This window comes from Neoarius graeffei, chromosome 3, assembly GCF_027579695.1.
Source record: "Neoarius graeffei isolate fNeoGra1 chromosome 3, fNeoGra1.pri, whole genome shotgun sequence".
In the NCBI taxonomy this organism is placed as follows: Eukaryota; Metazoa; Chordata; class Actinopteri; order Siluriformes; family Ariidae; genus Neoarius; species Neoarius graeffei.
The window spans coordinates 43,473,558-43,487,449 of NC_083571.1; the positions used below are offsets into that span (position 1 = coordinate 43,473,558).

General features: G+C 39.4%; 1 protein-coding gene across 1 annotated transcript in view; it reads left to right on the forward strand.

The window, feature by feature from the left end:
• eys (eyes shut homolog) overlaps positions 1-13,892 on the forward strand; it is an 877,903-nt gene that overhangs the window by 581,133 nt on the left and 282,878 nt on the right. Inside the window, 2 exon segments of the mRNA XM_060915649.1 lie at positions 5,841-6,022; positions 7,774-7,865. Coding sequence (XP_060771632.1) covers positions 5,841-6,022; positions 7,774-7,865 — 274 coding nt within the window.

Below are 13,892 nucleotides of genomic sequence, written 5' to 3' on the forward strand. Positions count from 1 at the left end.
TGTCAATGTTCAGGCAGAGGTTAATTGTTGTATTATGCTGCCAGCTGCTCCACCTCCATCCTGTAATCTGTCTCATCACTTTTGGTGATGAGAAGCTGATGAGAAGACCATAAACTAGCTGTGAGGCCATGAGTTTCAAATTTTGGTGGAAGATTATGGGAGTTTTTAGGGTTCTAACCCTGAATGGGTAAAACACTTGTGTTTCTGCCAGTTTATTAGGCCTCTAACTCCAAAAGGGTAGAACCCAATCATGTTTGTGCCAGTTGATTATTATTTTGTTGCCTGCCGCTGCAGGTGCTGTCCAAGAAATATGACCCCAATCAAACACATGATGGCACTGTAATTAAGGCCCAAAAATGCAATTTAGGAAGGGCCATGCCCTTCATGCCGTCAGTCCAAATGAGTTGAAATATGATACAGAATTTGATGTCAGTGTGTTCTACAAAAAAGTCTCTTGGACCACAAACGTCTGCCATGATGGATTTTTTGCTAATTAGCATCATGTGAAAAACATTGACATCTATTTTTTTCTATTTTGTCTGTATCAACACCAAATTTGGTATACAGTATTGGGGGACTGAGATACATGATTCTCTTATAAATGGGCAAACTCAGTTAAAAACATGGCTGCCATGAATTAAACAATGTTGCTATGGGTAGGGCTTAGCAGGAAATTGGCCATAACTCATTTACAATTTGTCTATTCATCACAAATCTTGGAAGATAGTTTTAGTCTGTGTTTGGGAATAGGCCTACCACAGCATTTTAAGCCTGACCCATAGGGGGTGCCACAAATACCAAAAATGTGTACCTCAAAACCTGGTGGACAGAATTTCACTAATGTTGGTGGACATGATCTAGGGGCAAGTATAAACCAAAATCTGAAGTGCCATATTGATTGGTGCATATGAGCATGGTCTATTCATCATTATCTGCCAGGTTTTTTTTTTTTTTGCCTTTGCCTTTGCTCAATTTGCTGTGAGCTGGAACTACCATGAGACATTCAAACTTTGGTACTGTAAATATGAGTGGTTGATTTGTGAAAGTTTTCATTTTGTAGCATGCAAATCACTCTAACATTGCTAGCCAAATAGAGCTTGCTAATTGTGGTCACACAAGTTCATGTATCTGTCTTATCAATAAAACTGAGTACTTCATTCAGATGTGCAAAAATATAGGCTGTCTACAGGTGACCCTGTGGTCTGATTTAGTAAACAAAGCTCTACAGCAGTGCAGCTGGATGTAGCTTCAACAATCTGTTGCCTGCAGCTCCAAGTTGGTTATTAATGCTTAGTTTACACATACCCGGGTATGTACAGAAATGGATAACCCCGCCTCTCCGTTTTCAAAAATATCCACAATTACACCAGACCGTTCTCCAAAATATCTGCATTTACACGGATCCGCATAGATACGCAGCTAAGCGCTATTATGAGCATGCCAAACATATAGGTGCCATTCCTCCAGGAGAACAACTTCATTTGTGAAGTTTAGCCACCAGGCAGCAGTTCGCCCGGGTCAGATCCAAAAGCGGTGGCGGCGGCGACGTTGGTAAGCAGCAAGCCTTTGTCTTGGTGGGAGGAAAAGTGCCTGAAAAACTGCAACCCTCCTCGCAGTCCTTCTCCTCTGCTCCTCATAAAGCAGTTGTAGTCCTATTTGCAAATGCAAACAAACCAAAAGTGTTTGCAAATATGTAAAAAGGACGACAAGTTCATGTATCCTTCTTATCAATAAAACTGAGTACTTCATTCAGATGTGCAAAAATATAGGCTGTCTACAGGTGACCCTGCGGTCTGATTTAGGAAACAAAGCTCTACAGCAGTGCAGCTGGATGTAGCTTCAACAATCTGTTGCCTGCAGCTCCAAGTTGGTTATTAATGCTTAGCTTACACGTCTACACGTTTACACGTGTTGCATCCATGAGACCATCAAACCAAAATATTGAGTGCCTGACGCAAATATTGTTCTGTGATGCATATCGTGATGTCTGGAAAACCTAAAACTCCGTTTTCCACTATTTACACGCAGGCATGAAAACAGAGTTTTCAGAAATCTCCACTTTGGCCGGAGTTTTCAAAGATATCCGTTTTCAGTGACTGAAACCTCCATTTACTTGTAAATGAGAGGTGCAACCGCATAAATAAATATGCGTCTTCATAGATATCCGGCTACGTGTAAACGCACCATAAGTGATATCTACATAATATATAGATTTAAAGTAAAATATTGATTTATGTTTAATCTGTCTTCATCTGTTAAAGGTTCTGACTGCAAAGTTGAATTCTGGGTAAAAATGTTCTATTTCTTTTGCTGTTGGAGTTTTAAGATATTTCGTGTTAATTTGAAGTTGATTTGAGTTGAAATTGAGGAGTTGTGCTGTGGCACACACCATGTATCCTACGTGTAAATGTTTTGCTGAGATAAAATGCGTCCTGCATTTTACAATTCCAGCGATTGCCGAAGCAAATGGTCAACAATATCATGCGACCACTGTGGGGCGTGTTTGACCCACTTTTAACCAAAACAAGTCGGTATGGGCAAACATGGCTGACTCCACTCTCCCGCCAGCTAAAATCCAGCAGGAAAGAAAAGGAAAATATGAAAGTGAATCAGCTAGAAAGTGCACTTGAAAAGCGATGGAAACCAAAAGGTTGTCCACAAGAAGTTTCGTGAAGGAACAGATCGACCGCTGGAATCCACTGAAAGATGAAACAGGCACGAAATCTGATGAGGAATTTGCAGCACTTGTCTTAGATTGGTGAGTCTGAGCATGGACTTATACCGGTACACCTAATGTTTTGATCTGACAGAAAAAGAAACAATAACACAAAAGCAGTAACAGAGAAATTATACATTCGTCTTTTGTTTCACGGATCTATTCGTGAATGTCAACCACAAATTGCATACCTACAACTCAAAACTCTCTGAGGTCGATGCAGAGCCACGACGTTTTCCACGTGTCGCCATCTTTGTGTGACCCAATTCCAAAATTATGCTAATTAGTTCAAGCTCCTCGCATTCACAGCTTTTTCCATGTGGCCATACTGTTTGGTTCCAAGAGGTAGGATTATTCAGTCCTAAAACGGAGGAGAGCGACCCTCAGCACATCAAAATGATCACATCTTGTCCACATGATATTGTTCTTGTGGGACATAGGAAAATGCCATGTACAATATATATATATATATATATATATATATATATATATATATATATATATATATATATATATATATATATATCAGATCCCTTTGCAGTCAGTACAATCCTTTGTTGGTGTAAAAAGCATGCTTGCTAGAGTGTTCAAATGGCTGAGATGACCACTGATCCTAAAGGAATTGATAGAGACTGAAGCACACTATTTCAACACAGAATTCAGAATACTACTGGTGACTTTTGGTTGTCCAGGCTCCTGGAACTATACCTAAAGTATGTAATTCTTCTCATTTTATTGAGATTTGAAAAAACTCATTATTGTCCATGGATGAACACAAGTGGTTGTAGTGAGGACACTATAGGAGGATTTTTAAAAGCACATTTAAATTCTAGTGAAAACCTAGTCATCAGTCCACTACTATGATAAAACCTATTTAGAAGCACTTAGGTATAAAGCAAAGAGCTACTCTGTGAGTCACAATGATAATGGAAGGCCTTGAAAATGGAAGCCATATGCTTTCTAACCTCTCTGATAGTGAGAGAGGAAGGAAACATGGTGAGTATTTTCAGGTTTGAAATGTGCTTTCATGAACTAACTGGCAAAACTGGTTGCACATAGTTAACATACAGTGGGGTCCAAAAGTTGGACACCACATTAAAAATATATATATTTTTTTAATTTAAACTTAAAAATAAACAAAAATTTAAAACAAAGTAAATCTTAAATATTTTGAAAATTTAATATTCAAGATTCTGCACTAATTCTAGGCTATTATTTTAACTCTTTACCCCTTAATGACGACATATGATGACCCCGTGTATATCCCATAATGACGACATATGACGCAGGCGTATATGCACCATAATGACGACATTTGACGACTCTGAATTTGCCTTTACATACATAGAGTGAAACAAGCTTTCTGACTGAAAATTGCAGTAATCATTTATTGTACACCATTTGACATGAATTCTTCATGTAAAATGTGAAGATTGGTTTTCGCACAGGTATTACCTTTCAGACACCTACCTGTGAGTTGGTGAATGTTGAAACATAATTTTGTGTGATTTTTGTATTCTATGTCATGCCCTCTTTTCAAAAATGTATGTCATGATTGTTTCAACATAATGAAGGAGAAAACTGATATGAACAAAACCTTGTCTTTAGAATTTTTTTCTTGTAAATATGTTCTAAGGGGGGCGGCACGGTGGTGTAGTGTTTAGCGCTGTCGCCTCACAGCAAGAAGGTCTGGGTTCGAGCCCCGTGGCTGGCGAGGGCCTTTCTGTGTGGAGTTTGCATGTTCTCCCTGTGTCCGCGTGGGTTTCCTCCGGGTGCTCCGGTTTCCCCCACAGTCCAAAGACATGCAGGTTAGGTTAACTGGTGACTCTAAATTGACCGTAGGTGTGAATGTGAGTGTGAATGGTTGTCTGTGTCTATGTGTCAGCCCTGTGATGACCTGGCAACTTGTCCAGGGTGTACCCCGCCTTTCGCCCGTAGTCAGCTGGGATAGGCTCCAGCTTGCCTGCGACCCTGTAGAAGGATAAAGCGGCTAGAGATAATGAGATGAGATGAGATGAGATGAGATGAGATGAGATGAGATGAGATGAGATGAGATGAGATGTTCTAAGGGTGAACAGTATATACATATACAAGGGTGGCTGTAGCAACTGCTTTAAGGGGTAAAGAGTTAAATTTAAGCAAATTTGTGATATTGGTCATGTTAACTGCTTTGTACAACATCAGATTTTCTAATATCTTCGATTGAAGGGTGTGTTCAGATGACACTGATGGATTTGAGTTACCATAAATTGGATTAGAAGGTTTTGCACAAACATTGCAAGTGCACACGGTCATAAATGCAAAAAGAGAACCTACCAAGTTCTAAGAAACTGTGAAATTCATGTAAATATTTCCACTTTTCACTCAAGGTCTTACCAAATATATCATTTGTAATGGAAATTGTATTTAAAAAAAAAAAGAACACAGAATAGAAGCATTTTCACTAGTGTTCTCAGACTTTTGGACCCCACTGTAGTACCAAATCCAAGCATTTCCAGTTTCATAGTGTAATCCAACTTTCAGTCCTGTTACTTGAAGCAGGAAAATTGTACCACTAAAAAAACACACAAAAAAACCCACTATTTCATATGTGACTATTTTAGCCAGTATCTCACTGGGCTGCGACAGATTGCGACAAATTGTGAACGTCATTCACGAGAGAGTTTCAAAAGTGTCTTGAAACATTCGCGGGGCTTCTCAATTTCCTTGCATGAGTCACAAAGTGTCGCTCCTTCATCGCTGAAATTTTGAATATGTTCAAAAAATTAATGCGACAAAATTTCTCTCAAAATAGCCGCAAATGCGTCGCTGGTGTCGCAAAGCCGTCACGAACCCTTCTCAAGTCAGTTTCTGTGAGACGGGAAGTGCGAGTGTATCTCACTGGGCTGCGACAGCCTGCGACTAGTTGGAGATACAATTGCGATAAAATATGCGAATATCAATTCAGTGTGATTCCAAGTGAAAATTGTTGCTAATTCACATATTTTATCGCAATTGTTGTGTCTCCAACTAGTCGCAGGCTGTCGCAGCCCAGTGAGATACTACCCTTAGTGTTTTTGTTTGCTTCACAAAACCACTGATTTCTCCACTATTTGAATTTCTTGATTGTTCTGTCTCTCTCTAGATATCACCTATGGACAGTATTCTGGCACTTCTTTCCTGGAATTTGAGGGCATTAATCTCAGTGCTGTAAATAATATCACAGTGAGGTTTCAGACTCACTCAGTGAATGGAACACTGCTGTATGTCGACCAAGGAGCTGGCTTCTTTTTTATCAAGCTCTACCTTAATAATGGAATTTTACAGGTAACGGTTCTATAAGTTATATAACATTATATATCTGTCTGATGTTTTATATGCTGTGTGAGCAGGGGTTTAATTTGTAAATTTGAATTAGAATTTGGGATGTAAAGGTTTCAGTTAATTAGTCATTCTGTATCGGAGTCTGTACTACTACATAATCATCATCATCATCATGATTACCATTTACTCAATCCCACTTCAAATTCACTCCTTTTATGTGAGATTAATTAAAGTAATACAGACACCTAAATAAATTCACTCTTCCCTATGACTCTGTGAAAATTAAGATAGTTATAATTTTCCCTATGACTCCGTGAAAATTAAGATAGTTATAATTTTCACCCACAATGTGATTGGAAATAATAAGACTTTGATAATAAAAAAAAAGTGGGAAAAAAAAACACCAAAGTGGCACGATTGAGCAGACGGGTACTGCGGTGCCTTGTTGTGACATGGATTGTGGAATCTCCAGAAACCAGAAGTGAGTACACAGCATCTGAAGCCAGGACTTTTAAACATCATTTTCCATCACTACCAAAGGAATACAGATAAGCCCAGTCACATAATAACATGGCAGTTTATTTAGAAATATTATGGTATTAATGCATGACCTGGCGACTTGTCCAGGGTGTACCCCGCCTTTCGCCCGTAGTCAGCTGGGATAGGCTCCAGCTTGCCTGCGACCCTGTAGAACAGGATAAAGTGGCTAGAGAGATGAGATGGTATTAATGCAGTATTTCTTCAATACTGAAAAGGTTTTAAAGTAATACTGACACCTAAATAAATTCACTCTTCTGTATGACTCCATAAAAATAAAGCAACTGGCACACAGATGCTGCACTCTATTGTACTGTACACATACTCCATTACTCCAGAGTTTTGAAAATCCTTGAAAATAATGACAAACACAGGTTTGAACAGTGGGTAGGTATTCTTAAGTAGCTGGGAAAATATTTTATTTTATCCTTCAGGTAAAATAAGAGTAGATCTACACTAGTACTGTTCTGGTACACTGGCTGCAGTCTTGTGACTACTTTCCACTTTTGGGAGGTCGGTATTTGGTAGGCAATTGCTGAATTGGAACAAAAATTTAATCTTGGCCTGAGTTATAACTTATTGACAGGAATTAGTAGTATACTAACAATTATGTCAATAAAAGATTCTAACAATGGCTGATACTGGTAATTATTAATATAAACAAAAACAGGTGGTCTGTTACAATCATCCCTTCACTGTGTCCACTTGTCAGTTTGCTGAGATCTGAGTGTCAGTCACTGACTTCACTTTGGTTGTCAATGTGACGGTCCTGGTACAGCTCAAACTGGTAGGGCTCTATCCCAAGCTTCCTCTTCCCCAACTAACTCCTCTTCATCCCCATCATATAAGACCGCCCACATGTTTTCAGCCATGTTCTGTCAGCACATCTTCCAGGCAGGGGTTCACCAATATGTCATTTCCAGTTTGGGCCATTCTCAGCAGAAGGGAAGGGAATTCCAGGCATCACTTTGTGGCGGGAGGTTTAAATGTTTTATTTTGTTGAGTTTTCATCTCCACACCTTGCGATTACATTGAAAATTGAAAGTTTGTGTTAAAATCTATAAAATGACACAGAGGAGACCTGTTTGTGTCGGTATCACTTTAAAATCTCACTTTCAAATTAGTACTGTAAAATAGTTGGCTAAAATTCTCTTGAGCATCTTAAAATTTAAGCTTCAGTTTATGCTTGTAATCATTCATTTGTCTTCTTTTCTCAGTACGATTTTTCCTGCAGCCAAGAAGAGGGAATTCATAGAATTAATACCAAAGGACAGGTCAATGATGGCAAAGAATATGTGGTACACATGAGGTAACATTCTTTGCCTAATTTCAATGTTGTCCAAAAGTAATTTTTTTTTTTCTTGACTGTGTCCAGACATGCCTGGGCATGCATGCCACATGACACAAAGAGGAAATTATTAGACTTGGGTATTCATGACTATGGACAGGATTGATACTGACAGTACAGGTGTTGTTCAGGGTCTAAAAGCATTCACATACACTGCTGCAGATTGATTACTCAGGTTCTGTTACCTTTGCGGTGAGTATAGGTACACTTAAATCTCAAAGACAGCACATGACTACACTTATTATGAAAGCATATACTTACATTGGTTCTGAACTTGATGTAATACAATACAATACTAAGCTTGGACTCTTCACATTTGTTGTGCAACATGCACTGCCAATGATAGAGTTTGGCTCAGAGGTACTCAGAAGTCAATGCCATTTATTAATCACATGGCATGGCAGGAGCAGAGGGATCTTGTAACAGACTGTTACTACAGTCTGACCATTGTCTCTGGCTTCTCTACTAAAATCAAGGAAATCATTAAATGTCCCAATCTGTCTCCGGCCATGAGGCCAGTGCTGCATGATGACAGTCTGCCAGTCCCCAGGCCACAAGGGACATGGAGGATAGAGGAATCCCATGAAGATACCATAATGCACAAGCCTGATTTGGAAAATAGACACTGATCCAGATTTTGAACCACTGGCATACAGTGAGTCTCGTCTCATAGCAGTTTCAGTTAAATGACATGGTCAGGGATTTAGAAGCTGCTGAGTTCAAGTCTGCAAGGATAGCTTTGCTGTTACCAGGTAAATAAATAAATAAATAAATACATTTTCTCAGCCACCAAGGAGATTTGACAAATTTCTTTGATCATATTGGAAATATGCATTTCTGTTCTGAACATGACCCACAACAGTGGTGTCTTTTTACTGATTAGTCATGTTGTTACACAATGATAATGCCTATCCTTTAGAACCAATTGGTGTTGCAGCACACACATATGGCAGGCTTATTGTAACACATCCTGTATAGCACCTGCAACTGGAACATCTGTGGTGATCAGAAAATAATGGCATTGCTGCTAGGAATGCAGCTCAGATACACCAAGTACCATTATTTCATTTGGGAATGGGACAGCCAGGGTAAAGTGTCTTATTACTTTAAAAAGGACTGACCATGCCATAATCATTTGGTTTCAGGATAGAAAATTGTGGTACATTAAGCAATTTTCCAACAAGGATGTTTTTGCTTCTTCATGTAAAACTTGGGCTGATGAAAAATTTCTGAAAGCAATGAACAAGGAAGGTGAAGGATTTCAATACTTGAGGCAAATGTTTCCCAAAATAACTGATGTGAAGATAAAGTGTTGGCTCACAAATCAAACACATCATCATTGACAGGCAATTTGAAGAACTTTTAGTGTGTACAGAAATAAATGCATTAATGTAAAAACCATTGGGTTCAACATGTCACTAATAATTTATTTCCTGCATTCATGCATTTAGACTTTGGTCAAAAAATGATATTTCTGCATTTTTTAAGAATTCAGCCACAATGATATCTGACTGGTTTTCATGAGCCATCACACATTTATCATGAAAGTAACAGGTATGTGTTAATGTCGTGATGTTATGATATACTGGCATAGAGAGTGAGACCACTAAAAGTAGTTTTTCATATGTGGTATAGCCCTTTAGATTGAGTTTTTTAACAGTATACATTGATATTATATTACAGTTTTACTGGAATTGCATAAAGACTTTCTCTTTTACAACAAGAAGCTCTAAAATGAACTGTATTCTTCTTTATAACTGGCATTCAGGTCATTCAGAAAGTACCCTGTAATGCCTGGCTATCTGCAAAATGGACTTAACAATACTGTAATGAATATTTTAAAAATGGCTCTTCATAAATCTTTCTAAATGATAGTGAATCTTTTGAAATGAAGTGATGCTCTCATATATAAAGCTAGGTGTTTTTCCCCCTGCATGTCAGTTTGAAACCCTGTCTTCCTTTGCAAGTAGCTCTTCAGGCTCAGCTAAGCATTCTCATGTTCATTAATTTACAAGCCCAAATCAGAAAAAGTTGGGAAGATATATTGAAATTAAAACTGAAAACAATGATTTGGAAATAATCATTTATAGTTTTGTAGATTGAAGACACCAGGTGATGAAGTGCTTCAGGTGTTATTTTGTCCCATTCTTCTTGCAAACAGGTCTTAAGGTGTGCAACAGTATAGGGTCATTGTTATATTTTTCATTTGAAAAGTCATCACACATTCTCTATTGGGACCAGAGGAGACAGGTACCCTCTTCTTCTATAGCCATGTCTTTGTAATGTGTGCAGATTGTGGTTTTGCATTGTTTTGTTGACATATTCTTGGAAAAGATGTCGTCTTGAAGGCAGAATATTTTGCTGCAAAATCTCAATGGACTTTTCTGCATTAATGCTGCAATCACAGAAGTGGAAGTTACTTTTGCCAAGGGTGCTGACACAACCCCATACCATGACAGACCCTGGCAACATACAGAGTTTTGGACTTTTTGCTTGTAACAGTCTGGAGGATCCTTTTCGTCTTTCGTCTGGAGCACACAGTGTCCATTTCTTACAAAAAAGGCCTGAAATACTGATTTGTCTGACCACAATACACATTTCTACTGTGTGATGGTCCATCCCACATGACTCCAAGCCCAGAAAAGTTGACAGCACTTCTGGACACAGTTAACATAAGGCTTCCTTTTTGCACAGTAAATATTTAACTTGCACTTGTAGATGTAACGCCATATTGTGGTGCTTGACAAAGGTTTGCCAAAGTAATCCTGAGCCCATCAGCTACAGATAAATGATGGTTCTTGATGCAATCCCATCTGAGGGATCGGAGATCACAGGTGTTCAGCTTAGGCTTGTGCCCTTGCCCTTTATGCACTGAAATTCTTCCAGATTCCTTGAACCTTTTAATGACATTATGCACCATAGAGAGTCAAATATCCAAATCCATTCCTATCTTTCTTTGAGGGACATTGTTTTTAAACATTTCAATTATTTTCTCACACATTTGTTGACAAGCTGGAGATCCTCGGCCCATCTTTGCTTCTCAAAGACTCAGCCTTTCCTGGACATTGATTTTGTATCAAATCATGATGACAATTACTTGTCGACTTCACCTGTTTCAAATCACATCATTATTTAATTGTTTTACCTCATTACTAGCCCTAAAATGCCCCAACCTAACATTTATTGGAATGTATTGTAGGCCTGAAATGCAGGACTGGATGTATAGTAACAAATGAAGTTGGCCAGACAAAATGTGAAATATATTGGGTTCATTCCATCTGTAATGAAATACAATCAAAGTAGATTTACAAATAACTGCTTTCTTTTTTATTTGCATTTTCCTTACCATCTCAATTTATTTTCAGGAAATACTGAGGTGCATGTTATGCAGTTAGTAGACTTTTCAGTCATGTATTTTTGCAAGTTTTTTTTTCTTTTTCAAGTAGACCTGTTTATTTATAAAATAGATATGACTGATTGCATCATGTCTTTATCTTTTCCAATTACAATCAGACCTTAAAGATATTGGAAAATAGCAATTTCCCTTCATGATCTATCAGTTAAACATACTGCACCTTGACTCCTAGCCAGCCTTTTTATTTTAAAAGCATTAAACTGCCTCTGTCTATTTTTCACTGTCAAATTTTACGAAAACACCTCATGGACAATCCAACCAGCTGCCAAAATCTCATTGCTCACCATCAGCCCTTTAAAAGAATGAAAAACTGTACAGAGAGAAGGAAAAAAGAAAGCATGGTGATGTTAGGAGGGAAAAGTAAAATATTTGAGGCATGTCTCCATCCCAGAAGAATTGTCCCACTAAGGGCTTGTCTGAGCTACTGACACCTCGGACCGGCCCCCTAGAGCACCAAGGTCCTCTCTGTCGTTGGCCTTTTTTAATATATCACTCCGCCAGGAACAATTCTTTTTATATGTAACAGAGGTCTACTGGGACTGACAGACTCAAGGACTAGCAGGGCCTGCTGCCCTCTGGCAAGGTGCCAAGCCACCAATGTCGAGCAGAACACAGTTACAGGCTTAGCAAGCCATGCGTTTACCTTTTTTTTTTGAGGCCTCACTCTTTTTTTCAGTCAGTGGGCTGTCATGAGACACTATCTTGTGGGCCCAAAGCATCTGCAGGCAGCTAGCCTCCTGCTGCACATGTTAAGCTCAGAATCTGCTCTAAGATAATTATCTTTTCTCCCCTGTTATTGGAAAGGCAGAATTAGCTTTGGGAATTTCCCAGGTTTCTATAACTGGAAGGAAGGAAGAAAGGATGAGTCAAAGAAGAGATGACATCAGCTCACAGTTGTCTTTGTTTTATTATGTGCTGTTAATAGCCTGTCACTGCCTTGACACAATCAAATATTATTTGATATAGCTGTTATAACACAATTTATTAGGTGTGTCTGAAGCCAAGTTTCATATATGATACGGGAATGCCCTGTGGGAGTACCCTATGTGAAACATTGGTGTCAGGTTTTGGGAATGAAAGGAGTGTGTGTGTGTGTGTGTGTGTGCATTTTCCCCTCTGTGGGTTTTTCTTGTAATAGAAAGTCAGCTATTCCATTCTAATGTGCACAAGCTTCCATCTTCTTACAGGCCGTCAAGCGTAAACGCAGAAAAGAATCTAGTGCAAACAATCTGCCCAAGTACACAGAACAATAGCGTTAATTAAAAAGATGAAACTACGCCTTTAATTAGATTTTCACTCTATTGGCACAGGGTGAAAATTTAATTTGTTGGTTTTATGTGGTGATTCAATAGAAACGATGCTGTAATATTGAAATATTGAAATGGATTGCATCTCACTGTATCATTACTTAAAGGTGACCTATTCCTTTTTCCACAAGTTGACACAGTTCCCTGAGGTCTTAATAAAGTGTCTGTGACATGCTTTGGTCAAAATACCACAAGGATAAAGCACCATAGCTCCCTTCTCACCATGTCTAAAGAGCCCTGTTCAAAATGGTTGATTTGAGTACCTGTTCCTTTAATGATAATGAGCCGCTGCTCACCCCACCCCACTTGCACCAGCCGATCAGATAGCACTTTCCTTTACATTACATTACAGGCATTTAGCAGGCACTTTTATCCAGAGTGACATACAAGAAGTGCAAAAGTTAGGCACAAGAAGTTCTGAACATCTAAACAAGTGACAGAATAACATACCGGTATAGTATATTGTAATATGCTGTGGAGGTAACAACAATCAGCAAACAGCCAAGGAAAACAAACCAACCATACAAATGAGCTGACAAAGTACAACTAAATAGAGAAAAATAAAAACCCCAATGGCTAACACTATCATGAACAGGCTAGACAGTTCACAACCTAGGCTGGCCAAGACAGCTAAGACAACTATGTGATTTTACAGTGGGCAGAGAAGCAGGGGCGAGGTTTGCCTTCATTCTGCACTTGAAGGTGGTCAGGGAGTCAGTGGATCAAACCCCGATGGGAAGGTCCTTCCACCAACAGGGGGCTAGGACAGACAGCAGTCTTGAGCCGGCTTTGCAGGAGCAGAGAGGAGGAGGGGCCAGGTAAGCAGTAGCAGCACAGCATAGGGCTCTGGCTGGCATCTAGGGTCAGAACAATCTCTGGAGGTATGCTGGACCTGACCCCTTAACTGCCTTGTAAGCTAACACCAATGTATTAAATTTGATGTGAGCTGTGACAGGCAGCCAATGAAGGGCAGTGAGAAGAGGGGTAACATGGGAGGAACAAGGGAGGTTGTAGACTAGGTGGGCTGCAGCATTCTGGATGAGCTGCAGGGGTCTGGTGGCAGATGCCGGGAGGCCGGCGAGGAGAGAGTGGCAGTAGTCCAATGGCCCTTTTCCACTACCCTTTTTCAGCTCACTTCAGCTCGCTTCAGCTCACTTCAGCCCGACACAGCTTGCGTTTCGACTACCTTAGAGCAGCACGACTCAGCTCGCTTCAGCCCTGCTCAGCCCCCAAAACTTGCACGGTTTTGGAGTAGGGCTGAAGCGA